Source organism: Pseudophryne corroboree, chromosome 2 (assembly GCF_028390025.1).
Source record: "Pseudophryne corroboree isolate aPseCor3 chromosome 2, aPseCor3.hap2, whole genome shotgun sequence".
Taxonomy (NCBI): Eukaryota; Metazoa; Chordata; class Amphibia; order Anura; family Myobatrachidae; genus Pseudophryne; species Pseudophryne corroboree.
The window spans coordinates 816,763,584-816,783,781 of record NC_086445.1 but is presented as its reverse complement, the minus strand read 5'-3'; the positions used below and the strand labels follow the sequence as shown (position 1 = coordinate 816,783,781).

Below are 20,198 nucleotides of genomic sequence, written 5' to 3'. Positions count from 1 at the left end.
AACAACAACTGCACTGGTCACTGTGGTAAACTCTGTCTGCACAATCTCTCTCTCTCTCTCTCTCTTCTAATCTATTCTAATGGAGAGGACGCCAGCCACGTCCTCTCCCTATCAATCTCAATGCACGTGTGAAAATGGCGGCGACGCGCGGCTCCTTATATAGAATCCGAGTCTCGCGAGAATCCGACAGCGTCATGATGACGTTCGGGCGCGCTCGGGTTAACCGAGCAAGGCGGGAAGATCCGAGTCGCTCGGACCCGTGAAAAAAAAAGTGAAGTTCGTGCGGGTTCGGATTCAAAGAAACCGAACCCGCTCATCTCTAGTGTCCACCAGTATACTATATATAGCAGTACGGTAGGCCACTGCTGTACCTACCTCTGTGTCGTCACTCGTCATCCATTAAGTATACTATCCATCTACATTGTATACCTGTGGTGCATTTTTTTAGACTAGTTTAGCAGTTTGCTGACAGTGTCCACCAGTATACTATATATAGCAGTACGGTAGGCCACTGCTGTACCTACCTCTGTGTCGTCACTCGTCATCCATTAAGTATACTATCCATCTACATTGTATACCTGTGGTGCATTTTTTTAGACTAGTTTAGCAGTTTGCTGACAGTGTCCATCAGTATACTATATATAGCAGTACGGTAGGCCACTGCTGTACCTACCTCTGTGTCGTCACTCGTCATCCATTAAGTATACTATCCATCTACATTGTATACCTGTGGTGCATTTTTTTAGACTAGTTTAGCAGTTTGCTGACAGTGTCCACCAGTATACTATATATAGCAGTACGGTAGGCCACTGCTGTACCTACCTCTGTGTCGTCACTCGTCATCCATTAAGTATACTATCCATCTACATTGTATACCTGTGGTGCATTTTAGTTGTGCGCAGTATATATAGTAGTAGGCCATTGCTATTGATACTGGCATATAATTCCACACATTAAAATATGGAGAACAAAAATGTGGAGATTAAAAAAATAGGGAAAGATCAAGATCCACTTCCACCTCGTGCTGAAGCTGCTGCCACTAGTCATGGCCGAGACGATGAAATGCCATCAACGTCGTCTGCCAAGGCCGATGCCCAATGTCTTAGTAGAGAGCATGTAAAATCCAAAACACAAAAGTTCAGTAAAATGACCCAAAAATCAAAATTAAAAGCGTCTGAGGAGAAGCGTAAACTTGCCAATATGCCATTTACGACACGGAGTGGCAAGGAACGGCTGAGGCCCTGGCCTATGTTCATGGCTAGTGGTTCAGCTTCAAATGAGGATGGAAGCACTCATCCTCTCGCTAGAAAAAAGAAAAGACTTAAGCTGGCAAAAGCACAGCAAAGAACTGTGCGTTCTTCGAAATCACAAATCCCCAAGGAGAGTCCAATTGTGTCGGTTGCGATGCCTGACCTTCCCAACACTGGACGGGAAGAGCTTGCGCCTTCCACCATTTGCACGCCCCCTGCAAGTGCTGGAAGGAGCACCCGCAGTCCAGTTCCTGATAGTCAAATTGAAGATGTCAATGTTGAAGTACACCAGGATGAGGATACGGGTGTTGCTGGCGCTGGGGAGGAAATTGACAAGGAGGATTCTGATGGTGAGGTGGTTTGTTTAAGTCAGGCACCCGGGGAGACACCTGTTGTCCGTGGGAGGAATATGGCCATTGACATGCCTGGTCAAAATACAGAAAAAATCAGCTCTTCGGTGTGGAATTATTTCAACACAAATGTGGACAACAAGTGTCAAGCCGTGTGTTGCCTTTGTCAAGCTGTAATAAGTAGGGGTAAGGACGTTAACCACCTCGAAACATCCTCCCTTATACGTCACCTGCAGCGCATTCATCATAAGTCAGTGACAAGTTCAAAAACTTTGGGTGACAGCGGAAGCAGTCCACTGACCACTAAATCCCTTCCTCTTGTAACCAAGCTCCTGCAAACCACACCACCAACTCCTTCAGTGTCAATTTCCTCCTTACCCAGGAAAGCCAATAGTCCTGCAGGCCATGTCACTGTCAAGTCTGACGAGTCCTCTCCTGCCTGGGATTTCTCCGATGCATCCTTGAGTGTAACGCCTACTGCTGCTGGCGCTGCTGTTGTTGCTGCTGGGAGTCGATCGTCATCCCAGAGGGGAAGTCGGAAGACCACTTGTACTACTTCCAGTAAGCAATTGACTGTCCAACAGTCCTTTGCGAGGAAGATGAAATATCACAGCAGTCATCCTGCTGCAAAGTGGATAACTGAGGCCTTGGCAGCCTGGGCGGTGAGAAACGTGGCTCCGGTATCCATCGTTAATTCAGAGCCAACTATAGACTTGATTGAGGTACTGTGTCCCCGGTACCAAATACCATCTAGGTTCCATTTCTCTAGGCAGGCGATACCGAAAATGTACACAGACCTCAGAAAAAGACTCACCAGTGTCCTAAAAAATGCAGTTGTACCCAATGTCCACTTAACCACGGACATGTGGACAAGTGGAGCAGGGCAGACTCAGGACTATATGACTGTGACAGCCCACTGGGTAGATGTATTGCCTCCCGCAGCAAGAACAGCAGCGTCTCGCAAACGCCAACTCGTTCCTAGGCAGGCTACGCTTTGTATCAACGCTTTCCAGAATAGGCACACAGCTGAAAACCTCGTACGGCAACTGAGGAAGATCGTCGCAGAATGGCTTACCCCAATTGGACTCTCCTGGGGATTTGTGACATCGGACAACGCCAGCAATATTGTGCGTGCATTACATCTGGGCAAATTCCATCACGTCCCATGTTTTGCACATACCTTGAATTTGGTGGTGCAGAATTATTTAAAAAACGACAGGGGCGTGCAAGAGATGCTGTCGGTGGCCCAAAGAATTGTGGGCCACTTTCGGCATTCATGCACCGCGTACAGAAGACTGGAGCACCACCAAACATTCCTGAACCTGCCCTGCCATCATCTGAAGCAAGAGGTGGTAACGAGGTGGAATTCAACCCTCTATATGCTTCAGAGGATGGAGGAGCAGCAAAAGGCCATTCAAGCCTATACATCTGGCCACGATATAGGCAAAGGAGGTGGAATGCACCTGACTCAAGCGCAGTGGAGAATGATTTCAACGTTGTGCAAGGTTCTGCAACCCTTTGAACTTGCCACACGTGAAGTCAGTTCAGACACTGCCAGCCTGAGTCAGGTCATTCCCCTCATCAGGCTTTTGCAGAAGAAGCTGGAGACATTGAAGGAGGAGCTAAAACAGAGCGATTCCGCTAGGCATGTGGGACTTGTGGATGGAGCCCTTAATTCGCTTAACCAGGATTCACGGGTGGTCAATCTGTTGAAATTAGAGCACTACATTTTGGCCACCGTGCTCGATCCTAGATTTAAAACCTACGTTGTATCTCTCTTTCCGGCAGACACAAGTCTGCAGAGGTTCAAAGACCTGCTGGTGAGAAAATTGTCAAGTCAAGCGGAACGTGACCCGTCACCATCTCCTCCTTCACATTCTCCCGCAACTGGGGGTGCGAGGAAAAGGCTAAGAATTCCGAGCCCACCCGCTGGCGGTGATGCAGGGCAGTCTGGAGCGAGTGCTGACATCTGGTCTGGACTGAAGGACCTGGCAACGATTACTGACATGTCGTCTACTGTCACTGCATATGATTCTCTCACCATTGAAAGAATGGTGGAGGATTATATGAGTGACCGCATCCAAGTAGGCACGTCAGACAGTCCGTACGTATACTGGCAGGAAAAAGAGGCAATTTGGATGCCCTTGCAGAAACTGGCTTTATTCTACCTAAGTTGCCCTCCCTCCAGTGTGTACTCCGAAAGAGTGTTTAGTGCAGCTGCTCACCTTGTCAGCAATCGGCGTACGAGGTTACTTCCAGAAAATGTGGAGAAGATTATGTTCATTAAAATGAATTATAATCAATTCCTCCGTGGAGACATTCACCAGCAGCAATTGCCTCCAGAAAGTACACGGGGACCTGAGATGGTGGATTCCAGTGGGGACGAATTAATAATCTGTGAGGAGGGGGATGTACACAGTGAAAGGGGTGAGGAATCGGAGGATGATGATAAGGTGGACATCTTGCCTCTGTAGAGCCAGTTTGTGCAAGGAGAGATTGATTGCTACTTTTTTGGTGGGGGCCCAAACCAACCAGTCATTTAAGTCACAGTCGTGTGGCAGACCCTGTCACTGAAATGATGGGTTCGTTAAAGTGTGCATGTCCTGTTTATACAACATAAGGGTGGGTGGGAGGGCCCAAGGACAATTCCATCTTGCACCTCTTTTTTCTTTCATTTTTCTTTGCATCATGTGCTGTTTGGGGGCAATTTTTTTGAAGGGCCATCCTGCCTGACACTTGACACTGCAGTGCCACTCCTAGATGGGCCAGGTGTTTGTGTCGGCCACTTGGGTCGCTTAGCTTAGTCACACAGCTACCTCATTGCGCCTTTTTTTCTTTGCATCATGTGCTGTTTGGGGAGTATTTTTTTGAAGGGCCATCCTGTCTGACACTGCAGTGCCACTCCTAGATGGGCCAGGTGTTTGTGTCGGCCACTTGTGTCGCTTAGCTTAGTCACACAGCGACCTTGGTGCGCCTCTTTTTTTCTTTGCATCATGTGCTGTTTGGGGAGTATTTTTTTGAAGGGCCATCCTGTCTGACACTGCAGTGCCACTCCTAGATGGGCCAGGTGTTTGTGTCGGCCACTTGTGTCGCTTAGCTTAGCCATCCAGCAACCTCGGTGCAAATTTTCGGACTAAAAATAATATTGTGAGGTGTGAGGTGTTCAGAATAGACTGAAAATGAGTGGAAATTATGGTTATTGAGGTTAATAATACTATGGGATCAAAATGACCCCCAAATTCTATGATTTAAGCTGTTTTTTAGGGTTTTTTGAAAAAAACACCCGAATCCAAAACACACCCGAATCCGACAAAGAAATTTCGGTGAGGTTTTGCCAAAACGCGTCTGAATCCAAAACACGGCCGCGGAACCGAACCCAAAACCAAAACACAAAAAATTTCCGGTGCACATCACTAGTTGTTAGTAGCCCCTAGCCTTCTGTTTGCTTTAGTTAGAGGTCCCCTTGTTATTATCCTGTCTCGGTTCACGCCTTGTCTCACTCTAAGACCTGGGGGCATCGGAGTTGGGCAGACCTAATCCGCCCTTCAAACGCGGCTGCCATGGGCCCAAGAAACCATAGTCACGCAGGCGTGAACTGACCACACGGGTGAAACAATGGAGGTAGGCTGCTAGGGGCTCTTTCCATACCACACCTTATTTCAGCGTTACGTTCTGGTGCTCTGGACTCACTACGCAATATCTCTCTTGTTCTGAGCACCAGGAACGTAACAGGTATGAACCGACATTTGTCTACTTTTTTATACTTTAAAAAAAAAATTATTATATTTTTCACGTTGATTGTAAATTTTAATTATTTTTTATGTACGGGTCATGCTGCTATAACATTTTTCAGACCCTGCATATTTTGTTTCGTGTTATACCCCAACTGTGCGGGGTGTTTTTTAATACCTAAATATATTTTTTTATGTGGACCTACCGTGGTTGAAATTCTGTTTGGTGCCCTCTCTGGGATAAACCATATATGGTGATGAGATGTTGGGAACAACTTACACATTAAACCTTTGAAAGAAACCCAGATGTGTTTGAACATAATTACTCTTCCCGTGAGTAGGATACGCCTTTTGTTAATCTGTTAGAATATAAAAGAAACCTTTATGTGCTTCTATCAAACCTCAGTTGTGTAAGTGAGGTACGCTTATCTTTCTGGTAGAAGGGGTCTATCACCAAATTGATATTTTTCTGACACAGCGGCGAATAAAAGATACCTTTATGTGTTTAAAACTACCATTTGGAAAGTGAGTTGGGGTACGCCTCTGCTGTGGATGAATATCATCTTCTCCGTGTGAATGTGTGCGGCAATAAGAGAGACTTGTTTATAATCAAAACTGTATTACACATACATGCATTATTCTTTTTTCATGTCAACTTTGACCTGAGAGGAGAGAATTGTGCAGAGGAAGAAAGAAGGTCGTCCACGTGGCAGTGTGGAGATCTAGTCCATCCATATACCTTTGGGATGTTTTGTTGAGTATATATAATTTTGTTGGAGTAAGCGCCTGCTATAAACGGCAGTATCACTGGACATATACGGCAGCACAGGGACACCACCACTGGACTGATGCAGGACAACACAGCACCACTGCAATGGACTGGACTTATACAGCGGCACTGGACATATGGCAGCAGAGGACACCACCACTGTGGCTGGACTGATGCAGCACAACACACCACCAATGGACTGGACTTATTCAGCAGCACTGGACATATGGCAGCAGAGGACACAACCACTGTGACTGGACAGATGCAGCACAAGACACGGACACTGAGGACGGAGACACGTCCTCTCTCTACACTCTCCAATGCCAGAATGAAAATGGCGGGGACGCGCGGCTGTTTATATGGAATCCAAACCCTGCGAGAATCCGACAGTGGGATGATGACGTTTTGCCTCGTTCTGGTTTCCGAGTCAGGTGGGAAAACCCTAGCCTGACTTGGATCCGAGCTCAGGTGGTGAAGCCCGGTAGGGTCCGGTTCTCTGAGAACCGAACCCGCTCATCTCTAGTTAGAGACTGTAACAGTGTATTTCAACATTCATCATTTTAGATATGTCTGTTCTGGGTGTGGGATGATAGATAGACAGTGTATAGTTAGACAGTCAATAGATAGACACCACATGTTAGACAGACATTAGGTCGACAGGGTCAAAAGGTTGACATGAAAAAGGTAGACATTACAAAAGGTCGACAGGGTGAAAATGGTCGACCCAAAAAAGGTAGACACCATTTTTTTTGCATTTGTATGATTTTTGTGGATAGTTTTGTCATCTGGGACCCCCAATTGTAGAAAAGCATCCACTCGCCATGCTTCGGGCTTGCCACAAGGTTTATCACCAACTCTATGCCGACATGTATAGAGAAGGTATGAAATAGTCCGAAAACATGTAAAATCTATTGACTGTTTAACTAGATACTGTCTATCTATCACCTGGATACCATCCGTTCTACAAATGTACAAAGAGGTTGGGCAAGTTAATTACCGTATCAACAGACCTGGACATGAGGACCTTGGCTTTTTTTACACATACTGTATACAAACAAACATTCTGACCACTTGCTATTTGGTCACTCTTAAGGTGCATACACAAGGAACAATAGAACAAATGATGTGGGGTTCCCGATCGAACGGAACAGCCAATCGTTTACATCGTTCTGTGTGTATGCAAGAGAATGATGCTGATGAGTGCACCCGCGAGGCTGTCGGTAGCGATGCCATGCTGCCATCGTTGCCTCCACCATCGCTCATCGCCACCAGCATCGGCAAGTGCGTATGCACTTGCCGATGCCGACCCCACCGCTGGGTTCCGTCGCTGACAATGTTCAATCGTCACGTGTGTACCCACCTTTAAGCTGGGTACACACTGGTCGATATATCTGCAGATCAGTGGATCTGCAGGTATATCTATAGCCAGATCGGGCATTGGGGGTCATTCCGAATTGTTCGCTCGCTAGCTGATTTTAGCAGCATTACACACGCTAGGCCTCCGCCCTCTGGGAGTGTATCTTAGCATAGCAGAATTGCGAACGAAAGATTAGCAGAATTGCGAATAGAAAATTCTTAGCAGTTTCTGAGTAGCTCGAGACTTACTCCTACACTGCGATCAGCTCAGCCCATTTCGTTCCTAGTTTGACATCACAAACACGCTCTACGTTCGGCCAGCCACTCCCCCGTTTCTCCAGACACTCCCGCGTTTTTCCCTGACACTCCTGCGTTTTTTAGCCAACGCCGGGAAAACGCTAAGTTGCCGCCCAGAAACGCCCCTTTCCTGTCAATCATTTACCGAACACCAGTGCGACTGAAAAGTGCTGCAGACGCTACAGCAAAACAGCTAAGTTTATAGTAAAATAACTAAGCGCAAGCGCTCTGCGTACCATGCGCAGTTAGCGACTAACCGCAGTATAACGAAAATCGGCAACGAGCGAACAACTCGGAATGACCCCCATTGTGTTGGGGGCCCAAACTGGGTGGGCATTTACATGCACCCGTTCAGTGCAGCAGTCAATCACCGCCGGCTGCTGAAGCATGTCACTTAATGATGTACCATCTGTAGATATATTGGTCATCGTGTGTGCTGCAGGGCCGACGCATTATGTCTGTGAACGACGGCGTTCACAGACATATCGTTGGTAAACACTAACCGATGGACCAGCAATATACAGTATATATTGGCCGTTCAATAGAACACCCAATATATAGTCCAGTGTGTACCCAGCATTAGATGCTATCTGACTCACACCAAGAGCTCAGTAATTTTTTCTCACACAATGAATTTGAACTAGTGATGAACGGGTTCGGTTCTCAGAGAACCGAACCCGTCTGAACGTCACCAGCCGAGCCCAGATCCGAGTCAGGCTCGGGTTTTCCCGCTTGACTCGGAAACCAGAACGATGCAAAATGTCCCACTGTCAGATTCTCGCGGGGTTTGGATTCCATGTAAGTCACCGCACGCCGCCGCCATTTTACTCCGGCATTGGAGAGTGTAGAGAGAGGATGTGTCTCCGTCCTCAGTGTCCTGCATCAGTTTAGTGTTAGTGTCTTGTGCTGCATCTGTCCAGTCACAGTTATTGTGTCCTCTGCTGCCATATGTCCAGTACTGCTGTATAAGTCCAGTCCAGTGGTGCTGTGTTGTGCTGCATCAGTCCAGTGGTGGTGTCTTGTGCTGCATCAGTCCAGTCACAGTGGTGGTGTCCTCTGCTGCCATATGTCCAGTTCAGCTGTATAAGTCCAGTCCAGTGGTGCTGTGTTGTGCTGCATCAGTCCAGTGGTGGTGTCTTGTGCTGCATCAGTCCAGTCACAGTGGTGGTGTCCTCTGCTGCCATATGTCCAGTGCTGCTGTATAAGTCCAGTCCATTGGAGTGGTGCTGTGTTGTCCTGCATCAGTCCAGTGGTGGTGTTCCTGGTACTGCCGTATATGTCCAGTGGTACTGCCGTATAAGTCCAGTGGTACTGCTGTATTAGTCTAGTGGTACTGGCAAAAAATTTCAGTGATCCTGCCATATAATTCCAGTGATCCTGCTGTATAATTCCAGTGGTACTGGCATATAAATCCAGTCCAGTGATACTGACGTATATGTCCAGTGATCCTGCCGTATAATTCCAGTGGTACTAGCATATAAATCCAGTGATCGTGCTGTATAATTCCAGTGATCCTGTCGTATAATTCCAGTGATACTGCCGTATATGTCCAGTGATACTGCCGTATAAGTGCAGTGATCCTGCTGTATAATTCCAGTGATCCTGCCGTATAATTCCAGTGGTACTGACGTATAAATCCAATCCAGTGATAGTGCCGTATATGTCCAGTGGTACTGCCATATAAATCCAGTGGTACTGCCGTATAATTCCAGTGATCCTGCCATATAATTACAGTGGTACTGGCGTATAAATCCAGTGATCCTGCCGTATAATTCCAGTGGTACTGGCGTATAATTCCAGTGATCCTGCCGTATAATTACAGTGGTACTGGTGTATAAGTCCAGTGATTCTGCTGTATAATTCCTGTGATCCTGCCGTATAATTACAGTGGTACTGGCGTAAAAGTCCAGTCCAGTGATACTGCCGTGTATGTCCAGTGGTACTGCCGTGTATGTCCAGTGGTACAGCCGTATAAGTACAGTGGTACTGGCGTATAATTCCATTGATCCTGCCGTATAATTCCAGTGGTACTGGCGTATAAGTCCAGTGATCCTGCCGTATAAATCCAGTGGTACTGGCGTATAAATCCAGTGACCCTGCCGTATAATTCCAGTGATCCTGCCGTATAATTACAGTGTTCCTGCCATATAATTCAGGTGGAAACTGGCGTATAAGTCCAGTCCAGTGATACTGCCGTATATGTCCAGTGGTACTGCCGTATAAATCCAGTGGTACTGCTGTATAATTACAATGATCCTGCAGTATAATTCCAGTGGTACTGGCGTATAATTCCAGTGATCCTGCTGTATAATTCCAGTGGTACTGGCATATAATTCCAGTGATGCTGCCGTATAATTCCAGTGATCCTGCCGTATAATTCCAGGGATCCTGCCGTATAATTCCAGTGATCCTGCCATATAATTCCAGTGAAACTGCCGTATAATTCCAGCGATCCTGCCGTATAATTCCAGTGATCCTGCCATATAATTCCAGTGGTACTGGTGTATAAATCCAGTGGTACTGGCGTATAAATCCAGTCATCCTGCTGTATAATTCCAGTGATCCTGCCGTATAAGTCCAGTCCAGTGGTGCTGCCATATAACTTCAGTGGTGCTGTCCTGTGCTGTATATTATTTACTCCAAATAAAGGGGTTGTTAATCTTTAATTTAAATAATTTTCACAGGGTTTGCCCTGTGTGGTGTAGACGTACACTCCTCTGTACCGCATATTGTTATATAACTCCAGAAAAATAATGGAGAACAAACATTTGGAGGATAAAATAGGGAAAGATCAAGAACCATTTCCTCCTAGTGCAAAAGCTGCTTCCACTGGTCATGACATAGACAATGAAATGCCATCAACATCGTCTGCCAAGGCCAATGGCCAATGCCCAATGTGATAGTAGAGGGCATGTAAAATCCGAAAAGCCAAAGTTCAGTAAAAAGACCAAAAAAATAAATTTAAATGGTCTGAGGAGAAACATAAACCTACCAATATGCCATTTACGACACAAAGTGTCAAGGAACGGCTAAGGCTCTGGCCTGTGTTCATGACTAGTGGTTCAGCTTCACATGACGATGGAAGCCCTCATCCTCCCGCTAGAAAAATGATAAGAGTCAAGCTGGAAAAAGCATAGCAAAGAACTCTGCGTTCTAAGATGGTATCACAAATTCCCAAGTAGAGTCCAAGTGTGTTGGCGGTTGCGATGCCTGACCTTCCCAACACTCCTTTCACCATTAGCACGCCCCCTGCAAGTGCTAGAAGGAGCATCCACAGTCCAGTTTCTGATATTAAATTAAAGATGTCACTGTTGAAGTACACCAGGATGAGGATATGGGTGTTGCTGGCACTAAGGAGGAAGTTGACGATGAGGATTCTGATGGTGATGTGGTTTAAATCAGGCACTGGGAGAGACACCGGATGTCTGTGGGATGAAAAAGCCCATTGTGATGCCTGGGCAAAATACCATAAAAGCCACCTCTTTGGTGTGGAATTATTTCTCCACAAATCCTGACAACAGGTGTCAAGCCATGTGTTGCCTCTGTCAATCTGTAATAATTAGGGGTAAGGACGTTAACCACCTAGGAACATCCTCCCTTACACGTCTCCTGCAGCACATTCATCAGAAGTCAGTGTCAAGTTGTGAAACTTTGGGTAAGAGCATAAGCAGTCCACTGACACCTAAATCCCTTCTTCCTCTTGTACCCAAGCTCCTACAAGCCAACTCCCTCAATGTTAACTTCCTCCTCAGTCAGGAACATCAGTAGTCCTGCAGGCCATGTCACTGACAAGACTGATGAGTCCTCTCATAACCAGGATTCCTACGGAGGATCCTTGAGTGGTATGCCTGCTGTTGCTGCCACTGCTGTTGTTGCTGCTGGGAGTTGATCGTCATCCCAGAGGGGAAGTCGGAAGACCACTTGTACTACTTCAACTAAGCAATTGACTGTCCAACAGTCCTTTGTGAGGAAGATGAAATATGACAGCAGTCATGCTTTTGCAAAGCGGATAACTGAGGCCTTGACAGCTATGCTGGTGTAAGATGTGCGTCCGATATCCGCCATTAGTTCAGTGGGACTTAAGGTAGTGTGTCCCCGGTTCCAAATCCCATCTAGGTTCCACTTCACTAGGCAGGCGATACTGAGAATGTACAGAGACGTCAGAAAAAGTGGCCTCAGTGTCCTAAAAAATGCAGTTGTACTCACTGTCCACTTAACCATGAACATGTGGACAAGTGGAACAGGGCAGACTAAGGGATTATATGACTGACAGCCCACTGGGTAGATGTATGGCCTACCAAAGCGGCAACAACAGCAGTGGCTCTAGTAGCAACATCTCGCAAACGCCAACTCGTTCCTAGGCAGGCTACGCTATGTATCCCCACTTTCCGTAAGAGGCACACCGCTGACAACCTCTTACGGAAACTGAGGGACATCCTCGCACAATGGCTTACCCCAATTAGACTCTCCTGGGGATTTGTGATATCGGACAATGCCACAAATATTGTGCGTGAATTACATCTGGGCAAGTTCCAGCACGTCCTATGTTTTGCACATACAATTAATTTGGTGGTGCAGAATTTTTTTAAAAATGACAGGGGCATGCAGGAGATGCTGTTGGTGGTCCGAAAAATTGCGGGGCACTTTCGGCATTCAGCCACCGCGTGCCGAAGACTGGAGCACAATCAAACACTCCTGAACCTGCCCTGCCATCACCTGAAGCAAGAGGTGGTAATGAGGTGGAATTCAACACTCTATATGCTTCAGAGGATGGAGGAGCAGCAAAAGGCCTTTCAAGCCTATACATCCACCTATGATATAGGCAAAGGAGGGGGAATGCACCTGCCTCAAGCGCAGTGGAGAATGATTTCCGTCTTGTGCAAGGTTCTTTAACCCTTCGAGCTTGACACATGTGAAGTCAGTTCAGACACTGCCAGCTTGAGTCAGGTCATTCCCCTCATCAGGCTTTTGCAGATGCAGCTGGAGAAATTGAAGGAGGAGCTAAGACGGTGCAGTTCCGCAAAGTATGTGGGACTTGTGGATGGAGCCCTTCATTTGCTTTGCCAGGATTCAAGGGTGGTCAATCTGTTGAAATCAGAGCACTACATTTAGGCCACCGTGCTTGATCCTAGATTTAAAGTCTACACTGTAACTCTCTTTCTGGCAAATACAAGTCTGCAGAGGTTCAAAGACCTGCTAGTGAGAAAATTGTCAAAAGCGGAACGTGACCCGTCAACAGCTCCTCCTTAATTTTCTCCCGCAACTGGGGCTGTGAGGAAAAGGATAACATTTCCTAGCCCACCCACTGGCGGTGATGCAGGGCAGTCAGGAGCGAGTGCTGACATCTGGTCCGTACTGAAGGACCTGCCAACGATTACTGACATGTCTACTGTCACTGCATATGATTCTGTCACCATTGAAAGAATGATGGACGATTATATGGGTGACAGCATCCAAGTAGGCATGTCAGACAGTCCGTACGTATACTGGCAGGAAAAAGAGGCAAGTTGGAGGCCCTTGCACAAACTGGCTTTATTTTACCTAAGTTGCCCCCCCCACCATTGTGTACTCCGAAAGAGTGTTTAGTGCAGCCGGTAACCTTGTCAGCGATTGGTGTAGGAGGTTACTTCCATGTGGAGAAGATGATGTTCATCAAAATGAATTATAAATTCCTCCAGGAAGACCTTTACCAGCAATTGCCTCCATAAAGTACACAAGGACCTGTGATGGTGGATTCCAGTGGGGACAAATTAATACTCTGTGAGGAGTATGTACACAGTGAAAGGGATGAGGAATTAGAGGATGAGGACGACATCTTGCCTCTGTAGAGCCAGTTTGTGCAAGGAGAGATGGATTGCTTCTTTTTTAGTGGGGACCCAGACAAAACAGTCATTTTAGCTACAGTCGTGTGGCAGACCCTGTCCCTGAAATTATTGGTTTCTTAGTGTGCATGTCCTGTTTATACAACATAAGGGTGGGTGGGACGGCCTAAGGACAATTACATCTTGCACCTTTTTTCTTCTTTGCATCATGTGCTGTTTAGGGACTAGTTTTTTGAAGTGCTATCCTGTCTGCCACTGCCGTACAAGACCAGGGGTACTGCCATATAAGTCCAGTCCAGTGGTGCTGCCTTGTGCTATATCAGTCCAGTGGTGGTGTCTTGTGCTGCCATAAGTCCAGTGGTGGTGTACTGTGCTGTATATTATTTACTCCAAATAAAAGGGTTATATACATTACTTATATTATCATCCAAATAATTTTTACAGGGTTTGCCCTGTGTGGTGTGGGGGTATGCTCGCCTGTGCTGCACATTATTATAATAGATCCAAATTAAAGGGTTATTGTTAGTTATCCAAATTAATTTTACAGGCTTTGCCGTGTGTGTGTGTGTGTGTGTGTGTGTGTGTGTGTGTGTGTGTGGTTTAGGGGTACGCTCTCCGGTGCCACCAATATTGTGCGTGTATTACATCTGGGCAAATTCCAGCACGTCTCATGTTGTTTGTGCCGAACACTTGTGTCGCTTAGCTTAGTCATCCAGCAACCTCATTGCACCTCTTTTACTTCTTTGCATGATGTGCTGTTTGGGGCCTAGTTTTTGTAAGTGCCATCATGTCTTCAACTGCAGTGCCACTCCTAGATGGGCCAGGTGTTTGTGCCAAACACTTGTGTCGCTTAACTTAGTCATACAGCTACCTCATTGCCCTTCTTTTACTTCTTTGCATGATGTGCTGTTTGGGGCTTAGTTTTTTTTAAGTGCCATCCTTTCTGCAACTGCAGTGCCATTCCTAGATGGGCCAGGTGTTTGTGCCACACACTTGTGTCGCTTAGCTTAGTCATACAGCCACCTCGGTGCAACCTTTTGGCCTAAAAACAATATTGTGAGGTGCGAGGTGTTCAGAATAGACTGGAAATGAGTGGAAATTAATGTTATTGAGGTTAATAATACCGTAGGATCAAAATTACCCCCAAATTCTGTGATTTTAGCTGTTTTTATGTTTTTTTCAAATATCATCCAGATCCAAAACCAAATCACGAAAGGGTGGTTTTGGCAAAACCAATCCAGATCCAAATCACGAGGATGGAACCAGAACCAAAACACAAAACATGAAAATAGCCAGCCACATATCTCTAATCTGAATACACCTGGATCATATCCTCTCCTTCATATTTGGTTACACACCCATCACCTGATAAGGGAACATGGGTTATGGCATAGTACATAGTTTAATATGTGAAACAGATGGCTTTAATGTTAATGTTTTTTTGTGATGTGATGTGATGTAGTGCTGTGGTAGTTTATATAATATAGACAGCATATACAGATGGAACCGCGCTCATCTGAGGCGGCTCCGTCACATACGTGCATTCCCGGCGTGACTAGGCGTTTCGTCCGCCTTGCCCCGCCGGAGTGCACAGAGACGCTCTACCATTCTAGTGAATGGGGTGTGTCTCCGTTATGCCAGAGTGCGCAGAGACGCTCTCCTATTCTAGTGATTGGGGCGCGTCTCTGTCACGAGCGCGCACACCCCAGACAGAGATGCTCCAGACCAGGGGTGGCCAAACAGTCAGAGGCAAAGAGCCAGAAAAGATCTGTAGTCAAGGGCAAGAGCCAGTATCATGCGCACGCCTAAGGCGCGCGCGTGAAAATGGGGGCGTGGCCTAGTTTTCACAAAACCACACCCCATTTTGTGCGCACACATTTCGTTATGACGTTTGTAGGAGTATGACCTTGTGTCATAACTCCGTTTTTAGTCATGTTGTACAGTGTCAAATACATATAATGCCCCAGTACAGTGCCACATACATATAAAAATGTCCAAAAATGGGTGCCTCCACACTGCCAGAAACATATGTCCCCACAGTGCCACATACACATATGTCCCCACAGTGCCAGATACATATATGCCCCACAGTGCCAGATACATATGACCCCCCAGTGCCAGATACATATCACCCCCCAGTGCCAGATATACATTTCCCCCCAGTGCCAGCTATGCCCCCAGTGCGAGATATATATGTCCCCACAGTGCCAGCTATGCCCCTAGTGCCAGATATATATGTCCCCAAAGTGCCAGCTATGCCCCCAATGCAGTGTCCCCACAGTGCCAGATATGCCCCCAGTACCAGATATACATGTCCCCACACAGTGCAAGCTCTGCCCCCAGTGCCAGATATACATGTCCCCCCAGTGCCAGATATGCCCCCAATGCAGTGTCCCCACAGTGCTAGATATGCCCCCAGTGCCAGATATACATGTCCCCACACAGTGCCAGCTCTGCCCCCAGTGCCAGATATACATGTCCCCCCAGTGCCAGATATACATGTCCCCCCAGTGCCAGATATGCCCCCGTGCCAGATATGCCCCCAGTGCCAGATATATATGCCCCCACAGTGCCAGCTATGCCCCTAGTGCCAGATATATATGTCCCCACAGTGCCAGATATGTCCCCACAGTGCCAGATATACATGTCCCCCAAGTGCCAGATATATATGTCCCCACAGTACCAGCTATATATGTCCCCACAGTGCGAGCTATGCCCCCCAGTGCTAGATATACATGTCTCCCCAGTGCCAGCTATGACCCCAGTGCCAGGTATACATGTCCCCACAGTGCCAGCAATGCCCCCAGTGCCAGATATACATGACCCCCCCCCTTCCCCCGTGCTGCTCACCGCGCTGCTGTCTGTGAGGGGAGGAGAGCGCAGCGTGCGCCTCTCCTGCCCCTCACTCTCCTGTGGCTGTGTCTCTCTTCAACTCAGCGCCGGTCCGTGAGCCAATCAGAGCTCGCGGACCGGCAGCTGCCGGACCGCGAGCTCTGATTGGCTCATGGACCAGCGCTGTGAGCAGCACGGGGGAAGGGGTGCCCAGGGCAGCGGTGGCCAGGAGCCGGCTGAGCCGCATGCGGCGGATGAAAGAGCTGCATGCGGCTTGAAAGCCGCGGGTTGGCCACCCCTGCTCCAGACGCTTAGGGTGGCTCCATCTGTAGTATATGATATAAATTAGTACTGTGGTAGTTTAAATAATATAGGCATCATACACAATATGTTGTTTGTTGTCATTTTGGTTGGCTGTAGCAACAGTGTTGATTTAGGATGGAGATTTATGTACTGGTGTTTAAGTGTAACTGTATTTGTAAGAGATGGAATAGTTGAATGATGGCTCTAACTGTAGTTCAGATAGGTCAGGCATCACATGTATGTGTTTATGGAGACTGTAGTATCATGGGAGTGGAATTTATAACAGCTTGGAATGGGGTATTAGATAATGGTATTTCCCTACATCCGAAGATGGAGTCTGTGTGTTTTAGTTTGCAGACAATGTGGGCTAAACCAGTGGTTCCGAAACCTTTTTGAATCACGGTGCCAAAGAGTATCACAGGATTTTTCATGGCATCCCTAGGCCAAAAGTTTCTTATTAAAAAAAATTTGAAAAAATATTAAATTAAGTAAATTGTGTTTATATGTCATCCCTAGGTTCAATTATGTGGTAAGGGACTAGATTTACTTATGTATGTACACATATTTTATGATTGGCAGCCACAAGTACTGGTTTTGCCTATTACATTGACCATAAATCATTTGAATTGGTCCTGGACCACCAATCCAAGCACCTCTGCAAGTGCCCAGAGGCACCACAGTTTGGGAACCACTGGTCTAAACAAAGAATGCAATGTGGTCACTCCTCCCCCACACATCCCCAAACTATATATACTCTATCTCTCTCTATCTTACACACACACACACACACACACACACACACACACACACACACACACACACACACACACACACAAAACATATTTAAATATTGGATTGTAATTAACAATGTGAACTGTTTAATAATATATGTGAACTTTATTGAAGATTAATTGGTTATGAAAACACACTTTGCTTTACTTTACTATATCTTGCATGCAATCTTGCTTGAATAGAATTATCCTAATTATCCTAAAGAGGTATAATTCCTGCATATAACTTTGCAAAGAAGTTATTAAAATGTATATAGCTGTAATTAGTTATTGTGATAAGTTATTAAATGATAAAAATAGTATGTTTTCTTTAATAATATGATATTAATACAGGGAAGAAAACAACCAGGCTGTTACAGACACATACGTAGAATCATATCTATAAACCAAAAAATTAATATTACTGTAATTTTCTTCCCAGGATTGCATCATATCGCGTTCCAGTTGATTTCACTTGTATGTCCCTGAAGCCACAGTCTGTGAGGAGCTTGGTGTATTCAGATGGGGTCCTTTCTCTGCCTTCCGTCAGGACCAACATGTATAATGAGAATAACTGGGAAGCCACAGGGCCACTTTTATCTTCATTTAATAGATGTTCAATCAGCAGAACACCACCTCCTTTACATAGCAGAGAGAAAACAGGAAAAGTCTTGTTTACAAGTAAGAATTATTGGAAACATGATAAGTAAAAATATATTTATACAGTGCATCCGGAAAGTATTCACAGCGCTTCACTTTTTCCACATTTTGTTATTCCAACATGGAATAAATTCATTTTTTCACTCAAAATTCTACACACAAAACCCCTTAATGACAATGTGAAAAAAACTTTTTTTAGATTTTTGCTAATTTATTAAAAATAAAAAACTAAGAAATCACATGTACATAAGCATTCACAGCCTTTTGCTCAATACTTTGTTGACGTACCTTTGGCAGCAATTACAGCCTCAAGTATTTTTGAATATAATGCCACAAGCTTGGCACACCTATCTTTGGGCAGTTTTGCACATTCCTCTTTGCAGCACATATCAAGTTCCATCAGGTTGGATGGTAAACATTGGTGAACAGCCATTTTCAGATCTCTCCAGAGATGTTCAATTGGATTCAATTCTGGGCTCTGGCTGGGCCACTCAAGAACATTCACAGAGTTGTCCTGAAGCCACTCCTTTGATATCTTGGCTGTGTGCTTAGTGTCGTTGTCCTGCTGAAAGATGAACCGTCACCCCAGTCTGAGGTCAAGAGTGCTCTGGAGCAGATTTTCATCCAGGATGTCTCTGTATATTACTGCCTTCATCTTTACCTCTATCCTGACTAGTCTCCCAGCTCCTGCCACTGAAAAACATCCCCAAAACATGATGCTGCCACCACCATGCTTCACTGTAGGCAGTGCCTGGCTTCCTCCAAACATGACTCCTGGCATTCACGCCAAAGAGTTTAATTTTTGTCTCATCAAACCAGAGAATTTTGTTTCTCATGGTCTGAGAGTCCTTCAGGTGGATTTTGGCAAACTCCAGATGGGCTGCCATGTGCTTTTTACTAAGGAGTGGCTTCCGTCTGGCCACTCTACCATACAGGCCTGATTGGTGGATTGCTGCAGAGATGGTTATCCTTCTGGAAGGTTCTCCTTTCTTCACAGAGGAATGCTGTAGCTCTGGATGGAGTGACCATTAGGTTCTTGGTCACCTCCCTGACTAGGGCCCTTCTCCCTTGATCGCTCAGTTTAGACGGCCGGCTAGCTCTAGGAAGAGTCCTGGTGGTTCCAAACTTCTTCCATTTATGGATGATGGAGGCCACTGTGCTCATTGGGACCTTTAAAGCAGCAGATATTTTTCTGTACCCTTCCCTAGATTTGTGCCTCGAAAAAATTCTGTCTCGGTGGTCTACAGACAGTTCCTTTGACTTCATGCTTGGTTTGTGCTCAGACATGCACTGTCAAGTGTGGGACCTTATATAGACAGGGGTGTGCCTTTTCAAATCATATCCAATCAACTGAATTTACCACAGGTAGACTCCAATTAAGCTGTAGGAACATCTCAAGGATGATTAGTGGAAACAGGATGCACCTGAGCTCAATTTTGAGCTTCATGGCAAAGGCTGTGAATACTTATACACATGTGATTTCTTAGTTTTTTTATTTTTAATAAATTAGCAAAAATCTCAAAAAAACTTTCTGCACGTTGTCATTATGGGGTATTGTGTGTAGAATTTTGAGGGGGAAAAATAATTTATTTAATTTTGGAATAAGTAAGGCTGCAACATAACAAAATGTGGAAAAAGTGAAGCGCTGTGAATACTTTCCAGGTGCACTGTATTGCATGTACTTCAGATCTTAATAGGGCCAACAAGACTTTGGGTAGCCCTGTTTATATATTTGAATGGACATTATAACAAATGTATAAAGGCAGCTGAAAAAAAATAAGAATTTACTTACCGATAATTCTATTTCTCGTAGTCCGTAGTGGATGCTGGGGACTCCGTCAGAACCATGGGGGTTTAGCGGCTCCGCAGGAGACAGGGCACAATAATAAAAGCTTTAGGATCAGGTGGTGTGCACTGGCTCCTCCCCCCATGACCCTCCTCCAAGCCTCAGTTAGGATACTGTGCCCGGAAGAGCGTGCATAATAAGGAAGGATATTGAATCCCGGGTAAGACTCATACCAGCCACACCAATCACACGTACAACCTGTGATCTGAACC

General features: G+C 45.9%; 1 protein-coding gene across 5 annotated transcripts in view; it reads right to left on the bottom strand.

Annotated features, from left to right (window-relative positions):
• Positions 1-20,198, bottom strand: part of LOC135049800 (acetylserotonin O-methyltransferase-like) — a 448,700-nt gene that overhangs the window by 64,814 nt on the left and 363,688 nt on the right. For 2 of the 5 annotated variants that reach the window (XM_063955676.1, XM_063955678.1), the window contains one exon: positions 17,586-18,119. The exons of the other annotated variants lie outside the window; for them this stretch is intronic. In XM_063955676.1, coding sequence (XP_063811746.1) covers positions 17,902-18,119 — 218 coding nt within the window. In that variant the 3' untranslated portion in view covers positions 17,586-17,901. Of the gene's footprint in view, positions 1-17,585; positions 18,120-20,198 lie in introns of those variants that run through there. 5 annotated transcript variants of the gene reach the window in all.